Source organism: Podarcis pityusensis, assembly GCF_964106645.2.
Source record: "Podarcis pityusensis genome assembly, chromosome: 8".
NCBI lineage: Eukaryota > Metazoa > Chordata > Lepidosauria > Squamata > Lacertidae > Podarcis > Podarcis pityusensis.
Window position 1 is genome coordinate 28,116,852 of NC_138033.1, and position 19,437 is coordinate 28,136,288.

Consider the following 19,437-nt stretch of genomic DNA (forward strand, 5'->3'; position numbering starts at 1 on the left):
TAAACGGGAAAGAATGGATCAGGGGTTGTCAACCTTTTTAGACCAGTGGGCAAATTTTGAATTCTGGGGAAGTGCTGGGGTTGTGACTTAACCCAAAATGGCTTGCATGGATAGCATGACATAAGACAGAATTATGGAGACAACCAGCTTTGACAACCTTATGCTTACCGTAAGACAATAGTTACGGCCCTATTGTAAAGATCACACAAAACTAATGAGCACTTTAAAAAGCAAAACTGAATGACAGATATAATGTAGAAGTTATTCTGAATTCCTCTCGGAAACCCTCTACTGCCGAAAGTGCTCCTAGCACATGGGGAAAAGGTGACCCCCGTTTTGCTGCCTTTGTGGCAAGCATCTTGACATGCCCTGTTGGACAGAACTCTGAGGGGAACAGACACAACTGAATCACTGAAAACTCGGCTTTCAAGCAAACACCCACAGAGCTACAAGCTTCCCCTATGTCATGCAGTGATTTCAAAACCCTTGAGAATAGAAACCAGCCTGTGTCAGCATTCTGTGAGTGCTAACCTCTTTTCTGATGTCTTACCTGCTTTGGGATTTGGTTTTAACTCGAGGCTCTCTTGATCTGTGGCATCCAAGATCTTGTATTTGCTCTTCCTTTTGGGTTTTCCCTTACGTCTTAAGAAAAAATGGGGGTGGGGGAGAAAGAAACAGATTGAAGCTTAGATGGCGTGTGAGGCCCTCACAGAGAACGAGCACCTAACCCAAAAGTAAGAGCAGTGACTTTACTGTTAAGGGAAGAGGGGTCTGGAAAGGTCTCAGGGCCTTACTCACTTTTTGCAGCAGCAGACCACCACCCAAGAAAAGATCCCCAAGGAGACCACGATAACAAACGATGCAATGACAACGTAGAGCACGCTCCATTCTGTAAGAAGGACAGAGATAGAATCTCAGCATCAGACTCTGGAGCTTGAACTAGGAGCCTCATAGTTGGGGCTGGGGCTCGGATCCAGCTTCTGGGAGCTGGGGCCAGTGCCTTCATCAGGCACAGAAGGAGGAACAGATATATGTGACATTGGTCTCTGTGACTGGCAAGAAATATAAAGTGCCTGGATTGGCCAAGCCTTGAAACCTGGTCTTCTGCCTTGCCTGGCCAAGAACAGATTGGCACATTCCGCCTGCTACACTTCAGGTTCTAGCTGAAATATAGGCCCTGGATCTGTCTCCAGCTCTCAGAACTTGATCTCAGGGACTATGGGTTGTAGATCTCACAGTTCAGGTATGCCTAGGGGTATAATTGCATGCTGCCCTGGCTTGGCTGACACTAGCCCAGTTTAGAAAATAATTGAAACCAAAGTTTAGATTACTATTAATGATTCACATCCAGCCTTTGATGCACACACTTGAAAATTAAAGTTTCTCTTTCATTTTAGAACAAACCACAGTTTCTTATTCTGAATCAATTGAGGGAACTGTGGTTTATTCTAATTAGTTAAAACAAACCTGGATCAATTTGACCATGATGATTGTCTGAACTGGGACATTTAGAATAACAGCAGGCTGAATTAAGCTCCCGATGCCATGGGAGACAGAGGTGGAATCGAAATAGGGGCAGCTTCTCTGAGTGCATGTGTAGAAGAGTAGGGTGCAAATAACAGATCAATTAACTGGCTGAACTGAGGACAGGGCAGGGCAGGCACAGACCCCCAAGGGACTTGCTAAGGAGCAGGGGTGCCAACTTGGGCTCCAGGTTATGGATGCCCAATGGCTTCCGTGACATAATGTGACGTCGTGATGTCACGTGACATCAACACGCTGCAGGCGCTTCTGAGGCCTGGCAGGATCTCAGAGGAGATCTCCAAGACCTTGTGTGGCCTTGGAGATCACATATGAGGCCTCGTGAGATCTCTGACGTGACTTCCGGATTGTACCAGAAGTCACGTCAGAGACCTGGCAGGGTCTCCAACATCGCCTCGGGGGTTGCAATGCGCCTGCGACACAACTTTCGGTAGAAACTGGAAGTCACATTGGTGCCCGCACTGTGGGTGCCCGGGCCCCCAGGGCCCCTATAGTTAGTGCCTATGCTAAGGAGTCCCTCAAGAAGCGGCTCTATATGTTGCACCAGGCTGGCTTAGGTAACTCTGCTGGGACTATAAGCAAAGTGGGAGAGTTGGCTGAGATACAACTTTGATGTCTCAACTGGCCTCTAATGTGGGAGTGGGGTGGTGACACCCCCTCACTAAGCCCTGTCCTACCAATCACCTAAGATGAGGCCAGAAGCTGCTCAATATTTAAGACACTAGATATAGTACAGCTGCTGATTTCTGCAGAGATTCCATGTGATCAGCCCATTAATCCCCTCCCTCAAACATATACAGTTCCCTGGCTATACCAAACCAACACCCAATACCCTTTGCCTGTTCTTCTTCCCCTTTGAGGGCTCCTTCTCCACAGTGGGGCATGACACAGAAACAAACAGAAACTTTCTGCATTTAGGCACTGAGCCTCTTGCAGAGGCTGTTGCCTTATTAACCATGAAAGGAAAAAGAGAGTGGTACCTACCACAGTTGCTCTCGCCATCACCTAGCTGCACTTTGATGAAGTTCTCCATCCAGAAAGGGTCACAAACACAGCGCTTGGTGAAGGAGTTGCAGTGTCCATGTTCTGAACAGTTCAACTGGCAGGCTGGAGGAGGGAGAGCCCAGTCAGACACCACAATTCAGTTTCACAGTCAAACTTGAAGGGATGAGGATTCAAACATTTCCCCCTAGATTCTCAAGACAGCCAGGTTCAGAAATCCATTTTGTTCCTTATCTTATCTATAGGATATACTGGATGTGATTGTGGGGGACACTGATCAATATCATGCAAGCAGGCCCTGTTTCATAAGACAAGTCTGTGCTACATGCCATTGAGATGTGCAATAAAAACATCTAGTGATATTTGAATGTCCCCCTCCCCCCAAAAAACCTTAGATCCATGCATGCACATATACACACTGGTGCAGAAAGTTATGTGCAAACACATTGGGGGTTTCCCCTGCCCCCAATGCCATTTTCTCTCACTTTCCAAATTTCAAAAATACATTTGTGGTCTCTTTTGCTGAATCCAAGCTTGAGTGTCAGCTCTGTAATAATGGTCAGTAGGGCTGCCTTTTCCTTATACAACATCACTGTTTGTTCTTGGTCAATGAGTAGCACCCAGTCAACTTCTGGTTTCAGCCTCAGTGGCCCCTGAGGGAGATGCCAAACCCCAGCCAATGTGCATAATGTGAACTCCCTGCAGAACATAAATCCCATAATGCAACTGAGAGTTAGCAGGATGGTGTGTGGGTGTCTGTGTCACAATGGCAAAGGCAGAGGTGGCCAGCTGTCAAGAGGCTTTTGGCTTCTCCTTCACAAAAACAGAGCTCCGTATATCCCCTGCTATAGCTCTTCCTCCACTTCCCACTGTGTGTTACATTGCCAGTTGTCTGCTCTTGCTGCTTTGCTTCTCACATTTATGTCTAATTCCCTCTTTCTTGTGCCATCCCCAGAAGTGGGAGCAGTTCAGCATGCACCCTGCATCAGTTCAAGAAAGCAGCACAGATAGCAACATTATTAATTGAAAACTTATACTTGGAACCGTGAAGATTTAGAAGTGCACAATGGGAAGTAGCTTCCAAAAAAGAAAAAGAAAAAAAAAGACTGACAATGGGAATAGAATGAAGGATAAAACATTCTTTCTTCCCATAGATCAACTGCAAGGTCAAAGATAGGGTGGAGAAGGAAGGAGAGGAAAAGGGTGCTAAAGTGGATATGCAGGACTGAAGCCCCTCCTATCAAAACAGTAATAGCACTGTGCTGCTGGTTCATATGGCATGAACCATGGTAGTAAAATGCAATAGCTCAGAAAACTTGGCATAAAACTAGTCTAAGAACTCCCAGAAGAAAGGATCAGCAATAGTGGTATCAATACAACTGGGGGCAGGCATCATATACATTTCAAGGAGGTAAGAAGCAATCATATCAGTTAAAAACAACAACAACACCCTAATGAGGTAATGCCCAGGGACAGATTCAAATTATGTGGGCTTTAGGCAGATTTGTAATCCCACCCCCACCCTGCAAGCTGCAATAAACAAGAATAACTCTGGTTTAATTTACTGTGCTTCTGTTTGCAGTGATTCCTGAGATAACGTACATGAAGTGATCAGAACAACAGGCATGGTGGCTGAGGTTGAGGGAATGGTAGTCCAAAACATTTGAAGGGCACCAGGTTAGTGAAGGCTACTATAAACAACCATATCTTCTCCCATTCTTCAGCTTGGAAGGAAAAGAACCATCACTGTCGGTTTCTAGTAGAAACATTATTGCTAGGATGCTTGTTGGTGGAACATATCATTCAGTCTCTCTGGAATTTATCTAGGTGAAGAAATTGGGGTCCACTACGCTGGTCATAGTTCAGTGGCAGAGCATCTGTCTTGCAGGCAGAATGCCCTAGATTCAATCCCTGGCATCTCCAGGTAGAACTGGGAACGTTCCCAGTCTGAAACCCTGGAGAGCCATTGTCATTCAGTGTTGACAAATCTGATTGAGATAGGCTCCATATAAGGTGCCATTGTCAGAAGCAAGTTATTGTTTACTGTGATCCTCAACCCCACCCCAGATATGGTGCACGTACAGATGCAATGGCCTTAGGGGAAGTTGGACACAGGGAAAGTGAAACTTCTCACTGGAAGGAGGTGGTGCAAGGTGACAAGAAATGGTCAGCAGCCACATCAGCTGTTCCTCTTACTTACTGACTGTATTGATCTCCAGCACTCGGAAGATGAGGAAACCTGACTGCTGCTGCTTCCGCAGCTCGTTCTTGAGTGACCAAGCAATGTCATGCCCTTTGAAGATCTGATGAGGAGGCTGATTCCACACGTAGAACACCATCTTTGTGCTGCAATTAACAAGAAAATTGGGGATACAAGAAGCATAAATAGAAGGTGTCTCTCCAGAAAACCGAAACTACTGGGGGTTGGGATGGGTGAATGGGAAGAACACAAAGAAAGATTTCCATAATACAAAATCTTTAGCAGGTCTCGCTCCTACAAGCCTTCCTTTCCATTAATTCCTCAAGTTTCTTTGGAACTGAATCTATGTTCTTTGAGAAGTCAGTTCTTGGAAGCAAAATAATTATGCAAAACCAAGGAACCAGACACACATATATCTGCTTTGTTTGCATGATTTATTGCCATTGCAGACTTCAGATTTCCCCCCCCCCCCAGAGCAAAATATGCATAGCTCTGCTCAAAAAGGACAAAATGTGAAACAGCCCCCCTGCAACCCTCTCTTAACAGCAAATCAAAGCAGCAGGACCAGAATCGAGCAAAGCAAAACCCCATCCTGTCCACCTGGCACAGATAAAAGTGCTCCTTAAAGAGAGAGAGACAGACAGAGAGGGAGGAGCACAAAAAAGAAAAAAAAGAAAATGCAGCCATATTCCATTTACTTAATGCTTTCTTAACTGCAGCCAAATATATATTGATCAGATGCAAACCTCTTCCTCTTCTGCTAGGAGGAAGAACGGTAAATGACTGGTCTGCGACTGGGATGATGTGAGGTGGCGGAGGGGGGAGGGGAGACGGGGTTAGAACTGAAAGCCCAAAGCACCTCTGTTTCTTGGCTCATGTCATTAAGCAAAAGAATTTTTTCAAGGTTAACGAAAAGTGAACACTTCACTTATGTACCAGAAGATTCAGTCTGGATAAACTTGGCAGGAAGTTCAGATGCCCAGATTTCTGAAAGGACTGGGTAATGCACCAGCTTAATCAAGCACTAGCTTAGCCAAGAGCTCTGTGCTGTTGTGATTCCTGGCGCATGAGAACCTAGGGCATGAGGATCCACAATGCAATCCAGGGCTCCAAGCCTGGGTTTGTCCTCCTGCCCCAAAACCTAAGTCCTTATTCTCTGAAGAGGTTTGGTTTGCAGTGAAGCAAGGTTGACAACATAAACTTATGAAAATATATCCACACACAGGGTGCTTGTACTTGCACTTTAAGGCTGAAAACAGTTTTATGTGCAGCCTTTTTGTGTGTGTGGCTATAGTTAAGCGCCCCTTTCCCCACCTTTTGTCTTCAATGGACACATGCATCTGGCTCTGCAATGAATGTGGGGTGCTCCTCCTCCTCCTCCATGGGGGCTATCTCCCTTAGCTTTGGTTTCCAAACAACTACATGGTCAGTGGCTCAAATGCTTGGCACTTTCTCTTCAGGTTTTTACTGTTTTACTGTTCTAAGAAAGTGGGGGAGAATGGGAAGAGAGGAGTGGTGGCTTCATGGCAGATACAAAGGCCAGAGAACTAGCACTGTTCGAACCCAGCTTCTGCTGCAAACCTGGGGAAAAGCAGGTTTCCTCTGAGCATGATACTGTGGATAAGTTAACATGAGACATACAGTGAGTGCATTCTATCTATGTCTGTACACACCATGAAATTCTCATTATGAATGAATCTTTTTCAAGTACACATATGAATACAAGTGCACACAAACTTATCCACAAAATATTTCAATCTTGAAAATCAACCTCCATCACTTAGCTCAAAAAGGGAGTGCTGTGTTTTATCACTTTCCTATGCCTGTTTTTAAATGAGCAAATTGCAAGTGGTGCCTTCTAGGCTACAACTAGGTTGTCTCGATTAAGATCCTCTCCATGGTCTCCTACCTCTCCTCTGTGTAAGGCTGAATCTTTTGTACGATGATGTCTGAATCCAGGACTCCCAGCAAAACCGCTATCTGACGGATAAACATTCCCTTCTGCCGTTCTGTCAGCTGGCTGACATTCACATCTAGTATCATCTCCACAAGGTTGTTCTTCCTTGGATCTGAAAAGAATGCATAAGTACCATCTCACTGATGAATTCCAGCTGATTTGAAAATTTTGGCTTGCCCCATTCCCAACTACATTTAATCAAATAGAAATATGAGCAAATGTACATGCTGTGTGAATCCTTGCATCCCCAGCTTGGCACAGAAGCCAACCCAAATAGACAGGTTGTGCAGAGCATCCAAGAGATTCAGCCTTTGGAAAAACTCCAAGAGAAGAGCATAGCTTCTAGCAATTAGGCTGTTTTATAATCAGATGCTGAACCAACTCCTGACCTCTTGCCCCTCCCTTCAAATTCTTCCATTTCCTGATACTCCCCACTGGATTCTGCTTAACACCTGCCCTCCAAATCTCAAAAAAGATCTTTGTTAACACCCCCCCCTCTGGCTATCGGGGAAAAAAGTATCACAGATACTACACCCATCTTCTCAGTGTTAGGCAGTCACAAAACCTTTCCCACGCATGTATTGCAACAATTACTACTGCATCCCATTACAAATGGGATTCCAGTTCTTACAGCTGTGTCAAGATATCAACAGATATAAACTTAGGAAGATGGAAAATTGGAGAAGTACTGATATGCAGTTGAAAATAGTATCAAAAGGACCCATGGAAGGGATGGGGGAAAGTCAGGAGATTCAGAGTAATCTCAGAATTTGGATTTTGTATTGTTTTATGTTGTATGTTTATATTTTCAAAAATCAATAAAAAAGATTATTCAAAAAAGATATCAACAGATGTAAATAAAGAGAGCCATATATGAGGCTATAGAGGGATCTGGTATTGTTTAACCAGTATACTGCATGTCTAACAACCGGATTTACTTCTGAGTAAACTTGTAGAAGATCAATCATACTTCTCGTGTAATCAGACTGATACAGGGCCTTAGTCCCGAGAGCTGGTGTAAAGTAAGGTCTAAGAGTGTTAGCTGGGAAGTTGGGATGGGAGGACCAGTCTATTTACCCTCAGTTTGCTTTCTTAAAAAGTCATCCCAAATACGTGTCAGCATTTTAGTGTGCATTTCTCCTAATACACACATTTTTGCAAGCAATATCCCCAATCATGTGGTTTTTTGTACAAAATTCACAAAATATGTAGAAGTGTAAATTTTGAAGGATAGTTGCATTTTGGTTCACAATCACATACTGTTTCAAGTGAGAATGAGAGTAAGGTAGTTTCACATCCAAACCAACGCCCGCCTCCCTACTAGGAAGTCCTCAGTCCAAATCTCACCTCACCCATTAAGGAGGGCTTATGGATGCCCCCCTTCTCTATCTCTCCATCTCCACATCTACAACAGGGAGTTATAATCTTTACAATATGTAGACCATTATTACTAAGGTACTGTTTGCGAAGTGCTCTGAACACACAAGGAATGTGCATATATTACAGTGGTACCTCGGGTTACATACGCTTCAGGTTACAGACACTTCAGATTACAGACTCCGCTAACCCAGAAATAGTACCTCGGGTTAAGAACTTTGCTTCAAGATGAGAACAGAAATCGTGCTCCAGTGGCACAGCGGCAGCAGGAGGCCCCATTAGCTAAAGTGGTGCTTCAGGTTAAGAACAGTTTCAGGTTAAGAACGGACCTCCAGAACGAATTAAGTTCTTACCCCGAGGTACCACTGTATTGAAAATCAATAAATGAATACTTTTAAAAGTGTGCATATAAGTGCTAATTATTATGATTAATTAGCAATAGTTTCTCTTCCAGAAGATCAAGTACATGTGAGTGTGTGTGCTTGTGCATGTGTAGCTCACCAGGTTTTACTTCCACTGTGGCTCTGTCCGTATCACTCTCCCCTTTGGCATCAGTCACTTTGAGATGGAATGAGTATGTCCCTTCCACCAGGTTGGAGAGGAACAGCACCGCATGGTGGTCTGAGTTATTTAACACCTCCTGCATTTAACAAAAACATACAAGGGTGATGATGCACCTTGCAATCCTGTGAAATACAAGGGAATATATCAGAAGTGCAGGGTCCCAGGGAGACCTAGGGGAGGAGTATGATACCTATAGCCTCCTATATGTTACTGGACTCCAACTCCCATCTTCCTTGACCATGCTGGCTGGGGCTGATGTGAGTTGGAGTCTACCAACATCTGGAGGGCCACAGGTTCCCACTTCTGGTCTAGGGTGATCTCTTCTAGAGCTGCATTTTCCTGAAACATTTCACACCCTCCCTCACCGTAACAAGTACCAGATTCCCCTAGGCAGAGGAGAGTTAGAAGCAAGCTAGGCTGTTTTTTTAGTGAACAGCTTAAGAGAAAAGCCATCTTCTTCCAGATACCCTTTTGTAACCAGGACTTTGAAGGAATCACTAGCATTTGGAGCACTGAGACTATCTTGACTTTCAACATCTGAACTCTAAGAACATGCAGCAAAATTCAGAATATTGAAGAACATGCAGTCCTAGTCACAAGACACACTTGTTGATATAGTGAAAAAATCAGGGACATTTCAAAGGTTCATCAGTCAAAAGAAGAGGTTTAAAAATTAAGTCAAAACTGAGTGCACTTCAGAGGCATAGCTCCCATTATATCAACCCTTTCTTTGCATTTGCTATAATAAACTAACATGCTTTCCCCTGTGGCATTTTGCTCCAAAAAGCACCTCTGTGTAACTGTGTAACTTAGAAAGATTTAAGCAGGCCCTGAAGAAAAAGAAAATTCAGTACATTGGACGGTCTCTCTCTTCTTGGCTGAGTGCAGTAACTCATGTAGCACTTTCCAAGCTTCACTAAAATTCGATGAGTCACTTGCACACAAGTAAACACTGCAGAATAGATAGCAGCATTACTCACCCCAGCCGCAGGGCTGACGTCATCCCGAGTCCAAAGGAAGGCGACAATTCCTTTGTCATCTGTGGATCTGGAGCCATCAAGCTCTGCTGTGTTGGTAGGAAGGGTGATGACAACGTTCCCAGCTATCTTTGCTGTGGGTGGCTTATTGATCTCTGAGTATGAAATGAGGACAAAGGATCAGAATACAAAGGAGCTTCAGCAAACTGTAACCCATCCATAACTAAAGAAAAGTTGACTAATTCTTCTTTAGCAATTCTAATCACTTAGTTATGTTTGATGAAGAATATAATAATACCAGGTGACCTGGTTGGGAAATCCAGGTCAGAAGTCCTGCTGTGTAGCCCACTGGGTTGTCTTTGGCAAAGTGCAATGGACTGTATGTGTTTATTGCATAGAAGAAGAAGAAGAAGACGAAGAAGAAGAAGAAGAAGAGTTTGGATTTGATATCCCGCCTTTCACTCCCTTTAAGGAGTCTCAAAGCGGCTAACAATCTCCTTTTCCCTTCCTCCCCCACAACAAACACTCTGTGAGGTAAGTGGGGCTGAGAGACTTCAAAGAAGTGTGACTAGCCCAAGGTCACCCAGCCGCTGCACGTGGAGGAGCGGAGACGCGAACCCGGTTCCCCAGATTACGAGTCCACCGCTCTTAACCACTACACCACACTGGCTCTCCTCCAGTGGAGAAAGGGATTCCATCAGAGATAGGGATAGAGATGGAGATAGGGGCAATTCTCCATCTCCTTCTGCTCTCCTCCCTTTCCTGCCCTCTGCTGAGGGATGGCAGTGCCCTCTGAAAGGCTCAGCATGCAAGGCAGGGATCTACGCTGAGAGTGGTGAGTTGGCTGAAATTAGGTGGAGGTAGCTTGCATATGCACATGAGTTTGACCAAACTGCGGGAGGCAGTGGAAGACAGGAGAGCCTGGCGTGCTCTGGTCCATGGGGTCACGAAGAGTCGGACATGACTAAATGACTAAACAACAGCAGCTTGCATATGAGTTGAGTTCTGCTTATGCAAGCCACCTCTGTCTATTTTCTCCAGAGCTCCACTCACACTACAGGCCCCTGTCCCACATCTGAGGCCTTCCTCAGGATACCCTGAACCTTGAAATGAAGATACTTATATCACACACACCCCACACATCCAAGGAAGCTGCAAGGTAGGAGATCAGGACAGACAAAAGGAAGAACTTTGCACAATGTATGGTTAAAAGACAGAACTTGCTACAAGACTGAGCAACAGCTAGTAGCTTGGGTGACTTCAAAAGGGGATCAGACACATTCCTGGAGGATAAAGCTATCAATGGCTACCAGCCATTATTACTATATGGTACCTGCAGGATTAGAGGCAGCATGCCTCTGGATACCATTTGCTGGTGAACATGAATGGGAAAGTGCTGTGATGCTCATGTACTGCTTGTGGGCTTCCCACAGGCATCAAGCTGGCCACTGTGTGACAAGAGAGCAGGACTAGGTGGGCCTTCCGTCTGATCCAGCAGGATTCTTCTTACATTCATCTGACTGCCCACCTTCACCTGCACAGCAGGCAAGTTCAAATGCATCACATGGCTCAGTGATTCAGGCTTCCTGCCGTTTAAGTGCTGGGAGAAGTGGATGTAGGCATGACAGAACCAAGTGTGCTTCAGGCTGGAGATTTGTACCATACCTCACAGGGTTGTCATGGGAATAACCAAGATAAAAACCAGATTTTAATACACTGAAATGTAGTGAAGGAGCAATGAGTAATAATGACGGGCAATTATGATCAACTTCCTGAAGCCTTCAGGTAGAGCTCTTTTATTTCTGTAGAGCCTCTTTTCAAAAGCTTGATTTTGCAAGTGAACAGTAGAAGCATTATAACAGGCATTGGTGCTTGGATTTCATTCTCTCACAGAAAGCCCCGGGGAAAAAATGGGATCATCTGGCCATTTGGAGAGACAGAGACACATGGTTTGGGCAGTGATGGGATCCAAGACTGACTGAAGAGGGAAAGCAAGAATAATGTTCTCCTGCATGTTTGTCAAGTTGCTCAGGGGGCTAAACAAGGGCTATCACACAACAACCTCACAACAATCCAGTGAGGTTAAGCTAGCCCTGCCTTGGCCAACATGTTGCTCTCAAGATGTTTTGGACTGCAACCCATCACTCCAGCCAGCAGAGCCATGCTGTTTGGGGCTGATGGGAGTTGTAACAGGTTGGGGAAGGCTGAGATATGGTTACTGACCCATCACCACCCTGTAAGCTTTCTGGCGCAAGAAGGAATTTCAGCCCATGTCTCCCTCGTCCTACTCCACCACTGCTTATCACCCCAGACCATATTACCTTCTGTTTCATCACCAAGGGATTGCAATGAATAGAAGAGCTTCCTTACATGGAGCCTTCTTAGCCAAAGGCTGTGTTCCCTCCAGCTACCCACCTTCCTTGACAATGACGTTAACGGAGCTCTGGCTCTGCAAGTTCCGCTCATCTTTGACAGTCAGTGTGAATTCGTACGTCCCGACCTCAAGCCCAGTGACTGTGGCGATGCTGCTGTTGGCATTTTCCAGTTTCACACCATCTGGGCCCCTGGCAAAAAGCCCCAAAAGAATCAGCATGCAGATGTCAAACTTTTGCACAGAAGAGGAATATTCTTTGAACACTCTGCGAAGATGCTAGGCTCCCAGGTGCACTGGGCTAGGCCAAGATAATTTGTGCTGTAGGCAAAGCATTTTTTATTCTTCCCTGTATCTTGTTGTATATTACAGGGATAGGGTACTGCTTTCTCTTCAGGGGTTTTCCTGACTAGGTTTGGAGGAGAAATTTGATTCAGTTCTCATGTAATGCCAAATCTGTCCAATTCACACTTTCCAAAACAATATGAGAACTGAAACACAGACATCCATCAAAATCCGCAGACATTCAAATTTTGCAACCTAGTTCTCAAACCAAAGAATGTTCACAAAAATGCAAATATTAGAGGACAGTATGCATAAAAATCAATATATTAGTGAAAGTAACATACAAAAATGCAAAACTGTATGCAAAAATGTGGTTTTTAAGGGGGAAATTCATGCTAAAATACTGAGGATTTAGCTTTAGTTTCATGAGGATTTTTTTTTTAAACAAAATTTCACAACTTGCTGAAGAAACGTGGGAAAACGAGCAAACTGAAATTGAGAGATTATTCCATTCCTGTTCCTGATTACAGCCCCTCTTCTCTATTCCATACAAGTGAATGGAATGAAAAAGCTTTCCCCCTATTCACTTGTATGGAATACAGGGGAAATGAGGTGTAAATAGGAAAACTAGGCGGAGGCACAATTCCTCCCCCCCCCCGCCCCAATTTGATTAGTTGGGAGCCCTTGAATTCTCCCATCCTAAGGAGGCACAGCTACTGCCTGCTGGGTTAGGCTGGCCTGGATAATAGTGGTTTGGTTTTGTTTTTTAAGATTCTACATGCACTATGCATGTTAGGGTATGATACAGCATAGTTCTGCATTATCATGTGCAAGGTCATGTGTATGCAAGAGGGAGACAGAGAAATGTACCGTGTTTTTTCCCAAAGGAAGGATGCAATCTTCTGATCATCTGAGCTCTTGCTGCCATCCAGAGTGGTGCTGTCCACAGGCAGAGTTAGTTCTTTGTCTGGACCAGCATCTGCCTTGGGAGGCTTATTGTTTTCTGAGCAAAAGTTCATAAAAAGAGAGATATGAAGGCACTCTTGAAATGAACTGGATGCTTATGTGGAAGGTGACAGACAAGCATAGTTCACATGAATATACAAAGCAGCCTTGAAGCAAGTCCATCTAGCCCAGTGTTACCTCTGCTGATTGGAAACAGCTCTGCAGGATGTCAGGCAGGGGCATTCTCCAGCTTCTACCTGAGAGCCTTTAATCACAGAGATTGGGAACTAAACCTGGGACCTGTGTTAACCTCTGAACTACAAACCCTTCATAAACCCTCAGTAAAACAGAACCAAGGACGTTCCCACACTAGAAGGGTACTCTGGAAATGCCATGCTTTGTTCACTCATTTTCTATGAGGCATATATACGATATAGTCATTATATTGTTATTGTCCTGTGTTTCCCCCCGTACTTTTCCTATCTTTTTTTCAGACTTCAGGAAATCTAATCAGTGTGTGTACCAAGATTACAACAGCACCAAAATCTCTATAGGCATAGACTGCCTACATGAAACCCTTCAGGGTTTTTTTTTAAAGTGGTGTGGTTTTGACTTTGGCAATAACATATTAGGCTGGAAAACCTATTGCCATGCGTTCATACTTCGTTAAATCTTCACTATTAGCTTTTCAGTTAGTGTCATTTTATCAGCATGTTTATTTTTTAAGTTGCACTAAAACAATCTATATCCACATTAACGAAAAAGAATGTTAGTGCAAGATTAACTTCAAAATATTGTGGTCAGCATCATTTTAGCAGTGTCCCTGCTCCAACACATTTAATTAGCATTAAGATAATTTTTAGCCTTAAAAAAATTAAAGTAATGACATAGTAGAGCCTAAATAAGAAAGGCTTAGCAGAAAAATGAAAAAACAAACAAACCCCAACCACACAATACAACAACCCTGCATGCTCAACTAAATGGTCCTTTCTCCATCTACATGGCTTTATCACACCAAGTAGTGTGGAAGATGCACAGCTCACAAACTATAGGAATCCAATTACAATTGTGTTTGTAGCTTATTTATCTATTCCCTCATTTCCTTTCTAGACCGCTTTATATTTTTAAGGAAAAAAAATCAAAGTGGTTGAAGATAAAACATTATCTTTAAGATTTCAAAATAAAACATTATCTTTAAGATTTCAAAATAAAACATTACTAAAGAAAGTCAAATATAAAGCTAACAATAGAAGAGCAATTATTAAGCCAGGCATGGGGAATCTTCTGTCAACCCTAGCCACTGGGCATGCTTGCTGGGGCTGATGGGAGTTGCTGTTGAGGAGCAGCTGGAAGGTCAAAGGTTCCCCATACCTGGATTAGGTATTACTAGCAACCACTTGCTTGGAAGCATCCTAACACTCCTCACACACTAAGGCCAATGCATATGCAACAGCATAGTCAATGATTAAAAGAAGGTGAGTGGGCCACAGAATTATATGCTCTCTGCCAGATTCAAACAGTGTTTAAGAAATCTGATTAAGCAGGAAATCTAGTTAAGACATGTGGCGGTGGAGATCTTAACCACAAGAGATTTCCCCCAGCTTAAAAATTGCAGTGTCTTCCATTCTGGATCAGTTTGACAATAGGTTTGTGTCTCTTCACAAAATGGAAGCTCACAGGTCTCAGAAATCAGGCTGACATTTTCATAGCACCACACAAATCAAAGGGCATACAATCCAGAAAACTGCAAGACTAGCTTTCTGCTTGGTCCAGCACAGCCTTTGACTTTTTGCTTTTTCCTGAATAGCAATTATCTGTGCTGTACAGCAAGCTGTGTTTGAAATTGAAGGGAGTGGGTGGCACTGCTATTTGGGGAAAATAGGCTTTACAAAAAATAAATAAAGGGAATGATCCAAAGTTACGTGCTTTGGAGTACCCACTGGTCTCAATGGTTGAAATCAATGGTACCTATACATATGTTCTTTTGTCTGGATCATGGCCTGTCTAGAAGAGCAGCTGGCTTATTTTCAGATTGTCCTAGGTTCAAGAGAAAACCAGCTGCTCTCCATCAGCGCCACACACTGGTTGCACATACACCATATATTTAAAGCACATGACTTCTCCCAAATAATCCTGGGAACTTTGTTAAGGGTTTTCTTAAGGGGTCTGGAAACTATATCTCTTTGATGGCTAAACTACAGTTCTCAGAATAATTTTTTTTGGGGGGGGGGGTCATGTGCTTTAAATGTCTGTGTATGCAGTCACTATCTCTTCATCCCTCTTAACCCTGGCCCCAAATATATTAATGTCAAATACAGGCTTCTCATATTTAATGGGGGGAGTTTAACACACAAAAACCCTTATTAAGCGTACCGGGTTGCACAATCACTGTGACCTCAGCAGTGGACTGGTGGCCAGCAGAATCCGTCACCGTCAGCAGGTAGGTGTAGTCACCTTCACGCATTGCAGAGAGCTGCAGAGTTGAAGTCCTCACTCCCTTGGAAACAACAAATACCAAGAATTTAAGTCCTCATTCACAAAGAAAGAAAATAAAAGGAGGCTTAAGAAAGGCACCACTCATTGCAAAGTTATATAAACCAGTTTCAGGTGGAGTTTTTTAAACAATCAAGTGGTTTATACATTTTGTGAAATAAATAAAATTATTTAGAGGATACATGGGGCATCTCCTATCTAGCTACTGACCAGCCCCAGATGTGGTGGGCTTCCACAAGGTTGCTGCAATATGTGCCTTCCAATTATGCCTTGGAACCATCCAGTAATTTATCTACCTTTAGATGCTTGGGGTTTTTTTGGTTTTGAAAAAACAAAAGATGGGACAAGAAAGAGATGTGTAGGTCATGCAGAACCAGGAGAAAGTCAATACAGTGGTACCTCTGGATGCGAACGGAATCCGTTCTGGAGCCCTGTTCACATCTTGAAGTGAACGCAACCCACATCTGCACATGCCGCAATTCACCGCTTCTGCGCATGACCTCATTTTGAGTGTCTGCGCATGCACAAGCGGCGAAACCCAGAAGTACTGCATTCCGTTACTTCCGGGTCACCGCAGAGCACAACCCGAAAATGCTCAACCTGAAGCAACTTTAACCCGAGGTATGACTGTAAGGGGCATAGATAGCCAACATGCCCCCCCCCCGATGATGCTGAACTACAACTCCCATGAGTCCTAGTCAGCATGGCCAGTGAGAATTGTAGCCCACCAACATCTGGAAGGCACCATGCTGGCTACTATGCCTGGAACAGGGAGTTTTTCCTCCCTTTTTTGTAACACTGGAGCCCAGGATCATCTAATGAAGGACTACTATCCACCATACAATCCTGTCTAAGAATTGAGCTCTTCACTGTCCCCTCAGCTATTAAGGTTCCAATACGCAAAACAGCCTTTTCTGCAGCAGCCTCTTGCCTCTGGAACTCCAGGCCAGGAAACTGGCATTGCTTCTTCACTGCTTGGGTTTAGGAAAGCAGTTACAACTTTTAATCACACTTTTGTGCATACTTTATTTATTTATTGCAATTCTCCTCTACCTTCTTCTCCAGGGAGCTGCAGGTGGTGTACGTGGTCGGTTCCCCCTCGTTTAATCCCCACAACAACCCTGTGAGGTAGGTTAGGCTGAGAGGCAGTGATGGGCCCAAGATGACGCTGGACAAATGGGGATTTGAACCCTAGTCTCCCAGGTCTTAGTCCAACATGCAAACCACTACACCAAACTGACTCTTCTTCATAGAATTGTAGAGTTGGAAGGGACCCCGAGGGACAACTAGGCAAACCCCCGGCAATGCAGGAATCAGGAATATTGTTTTATTGTAAGCTACTTTGAAGAGTGTGATATAAGCAATTTTATATAAATGCATTTATTTATTTTTACACAACAGATAGGGAAATCACTGCCACAAGTTGTGGCTGCCAGGTTGGGAAAGGGGGATTAGACGAACTGACCAAGAAAAATGCTAAGAACTACTAGTCACAATGTCAACATAACACCTCCAGGATCAAAGGCAGCATGCTCCTGAATATCAGATACTGGGGGGAAGAGGTGGGAGAGTGCTACTGCCCTCATGTCCTGTGTGTGGGCTTTTTGATATACATCAGGCTGACTGCTGTGGGCTAGAAGGATAATACTAGAAATCCAACAGAACTTAATAAATGACACATAGAAAGAGCATGTACCCAAAGCGCATACAGCAAACTAAGCTCAGCAACAAAATTAGCCGCCAGACATGACAGAAGGGACATGCTCTCACAAAATTACTAGGTGTGCAATGTTTGAACACACACATTGTATTTTTAAAATGTTGATTAGATAAATAATTGTTGGGTCAGAGGTGTTTACAGTGATTGAACAAATTGATTTACATGAACTTAAACATAATAGGAAATGTTTATTGAAGTGTGTTGACTCCTCTCAAGACGGAGCCCCAAGATCTTACCTGCATCTCTACCACTTTCCCTTTGCTGCTGGGGCTGAGGGACCATTCATAGCTGACAATGCCGTGGTCATCTGTGCTCTGGTTCCCATAGAGGGTGATGGAGTTTTGGGGCAGAGTGATAACTTGGTTAGGGCCTGCATTCGCTACGGGTGGGTAATCCACAGCTTTGTTCACAGTCAGGCTGGCAGTGGTGGAGTTGCTGGCACCATCCGAGTCCACCACGGTGAGGCTGAAGAGGAAGGAAGGAAGAGAATTCAAAGATCAGTACAGAAAGGGAAAAGCTCAAAGGAAGCCACTGGCAGAGAATGAGTAGTACTCTCCCCCCACCGGCCCCAAAGGGAAGGGAAGAAAAGTAATGGTTTAAGCTGAATATGTATAAACTTGGGGCGGGGTGGGGGGGAGACAGATGCCTGGAACAACTAGGAGGGAAACATGCAAATATCAAAATGTGATGCTATTTTAAACAAATTTACAACATGCAACTATATTCAAACACATCCATATTTATAACAAGAAAATAAAGAAATCACAATGCCAGATACACATTTACAGACTCAAAGTCTATTCACAAATAATAATGGTTTTATTGTATATTTTTGTAATGTTTGTGTATTTTATTTTGCCATATACCCTAAAATATTATTTTATAAAGTGGTACAGAAATCACCTTTAATAAATAAACTGAAAGCTGTGTCAAACAGACCCAAAAAGTTTATTTTTAAAAATCTTCTCTCACTCTTGCCGAGTTGAGAATTCATTCACCAATAGTAACCTATTTTTGACAGAGCATTGTTTTTACACATGTAAGAATAATGTACTTTTTTTCCAAATACTGTATTTTTTAAAAAAATGATTAGACATATCATTTTTTAGCTTTTCTGAAGAGCCTCTTTTCACATGGAGAAATTATTCAGGCAAAATCACACATGACATAATAAAATTTCTCTACACAGGATAACTAGTGGCTGAAATTATGAATTCATTCCATTGAAAAGCAGGTAAACTGAAAGTTATATGTGTGGTTTATATCTGAGGCAACCCATTCACATGTGCCAGGGATCAAGTGATGAGTGTAACCAGCTTTCTCTTAGGCAATGGCTAAACAAATAAGAGAACTGGCTCTGACCAGTAAACTGCGTTTTGTCTGCCTAGTGTGCTTTAGGCAAGTTCACAAAAACAAAGAATGGCTGTATCTATCCCATTATTGCTGAAGTCTGACTGTGGGAAGTATTCTGCCTCTGAAAAGTCATGTCAGTCTTCTGCCACTCACATTTAGTAGCTCCTATTTAATGAATCAACTGAATCCTTGTTTAAAAAACCATGTATGCTAATGGATATCATCACAACATCCTGTGGCAATGAGTTACACAGGCCAAGTTGTTTTCTCTGTACTTCCTTTTGTTTAGCTCTAACATACTGTATGAGAAGTGGCCCTACAGTAAAGTATTAAGTGCTCCTTGGGAAAGCACTGTTAATTAGCCAACTGTGTGACAAACATTTCCACAGAGTCTCTCTGTCATTTATTTCCATTTACAGATGGGGGAAAGGGGAGGTTGGAGCCACATGGCAAGGAAAAGGCTTGGAACTGAAGCAGCAATGGTAACACTAAAGCCCCTCATCCAGAAGCTCTCTTTATAAGGGCCATAGGTTAGTAGCAGAGCCCATGCTTTGTGTCTAATGGGTCCCAATCAGGATGACCATCAAGCTCTGCAGTTAAAAGGATCTCAGGTCAAAGTATGCAGTGCAGTGCTAGATGGACCAACAGTCT

At 43.5% G+C, this 19,437-nt stretch overlaps 2 protein-coding genes across 2 annotated transcripts in view; one reads left to right on the forward strand and one right to left on the reverse strand.

Moving 5' to 3' along the window:
• LOC308482517 (uncharacterized protein) overlaps window positions 1-19,437 on the forward strand; it is a 115,583-nt gene that overhangs the window by 62,417 nt on the left and 33,729 nt on the right. The gene's annotated exons all lie outside the window — the stretch shown is intronic.
• The window catches only part of KIAA0319L (KIAA0319 like), a 63,954-nt gene that overhangs the window by 2,853 nt on the left and 41,664 nt on the right, over window positions 1-19,437 (reverse strand). Inside the window, exons 10-20 of the mRNA XM_081015642.1 lie at window positions 17,670-17,898; window positions 15,594-15,717; window positions 13,146-13,278; window positions 12,035-12,183; window positions 9,623-9,774; window positions 8,580-8,718; window positions 6,654-6,813; window positions 4,745-4,890; window positions 2,527-2,649; window positions 799-889; window positions 551-642 (exon numbers count right to left, since the gene is read on the reverse strand). Of these exons, the coding sequence (XP_080871768.1) occupies window positions 551-642; window positions 799-889; window positions 2,527-2,649; window positions 4,745-4,890; window positions 6,654-6,813; window positions 8,580-8,718; window positions 9,623-9,774; window positions 12,035-12,183; window positions 13,146-13,278; window positions 15,594-15,717; window positions 17,670-17,898 (1,538 nt within the window). The remainder of the gene's footprint in view (window positions 1-550; window positions 643-798; window positions 890-2,526; window positions 2,650-4,744; window positions 4,891-6,653; window positions 6,814-8,579; window positions 8,719-9,622; window positions 9,775-12,034; window positions 12,184-13,145; window positions 13,279-15,593; window positions 15,718-17,669; window positions 17,899-19,437) is intronic.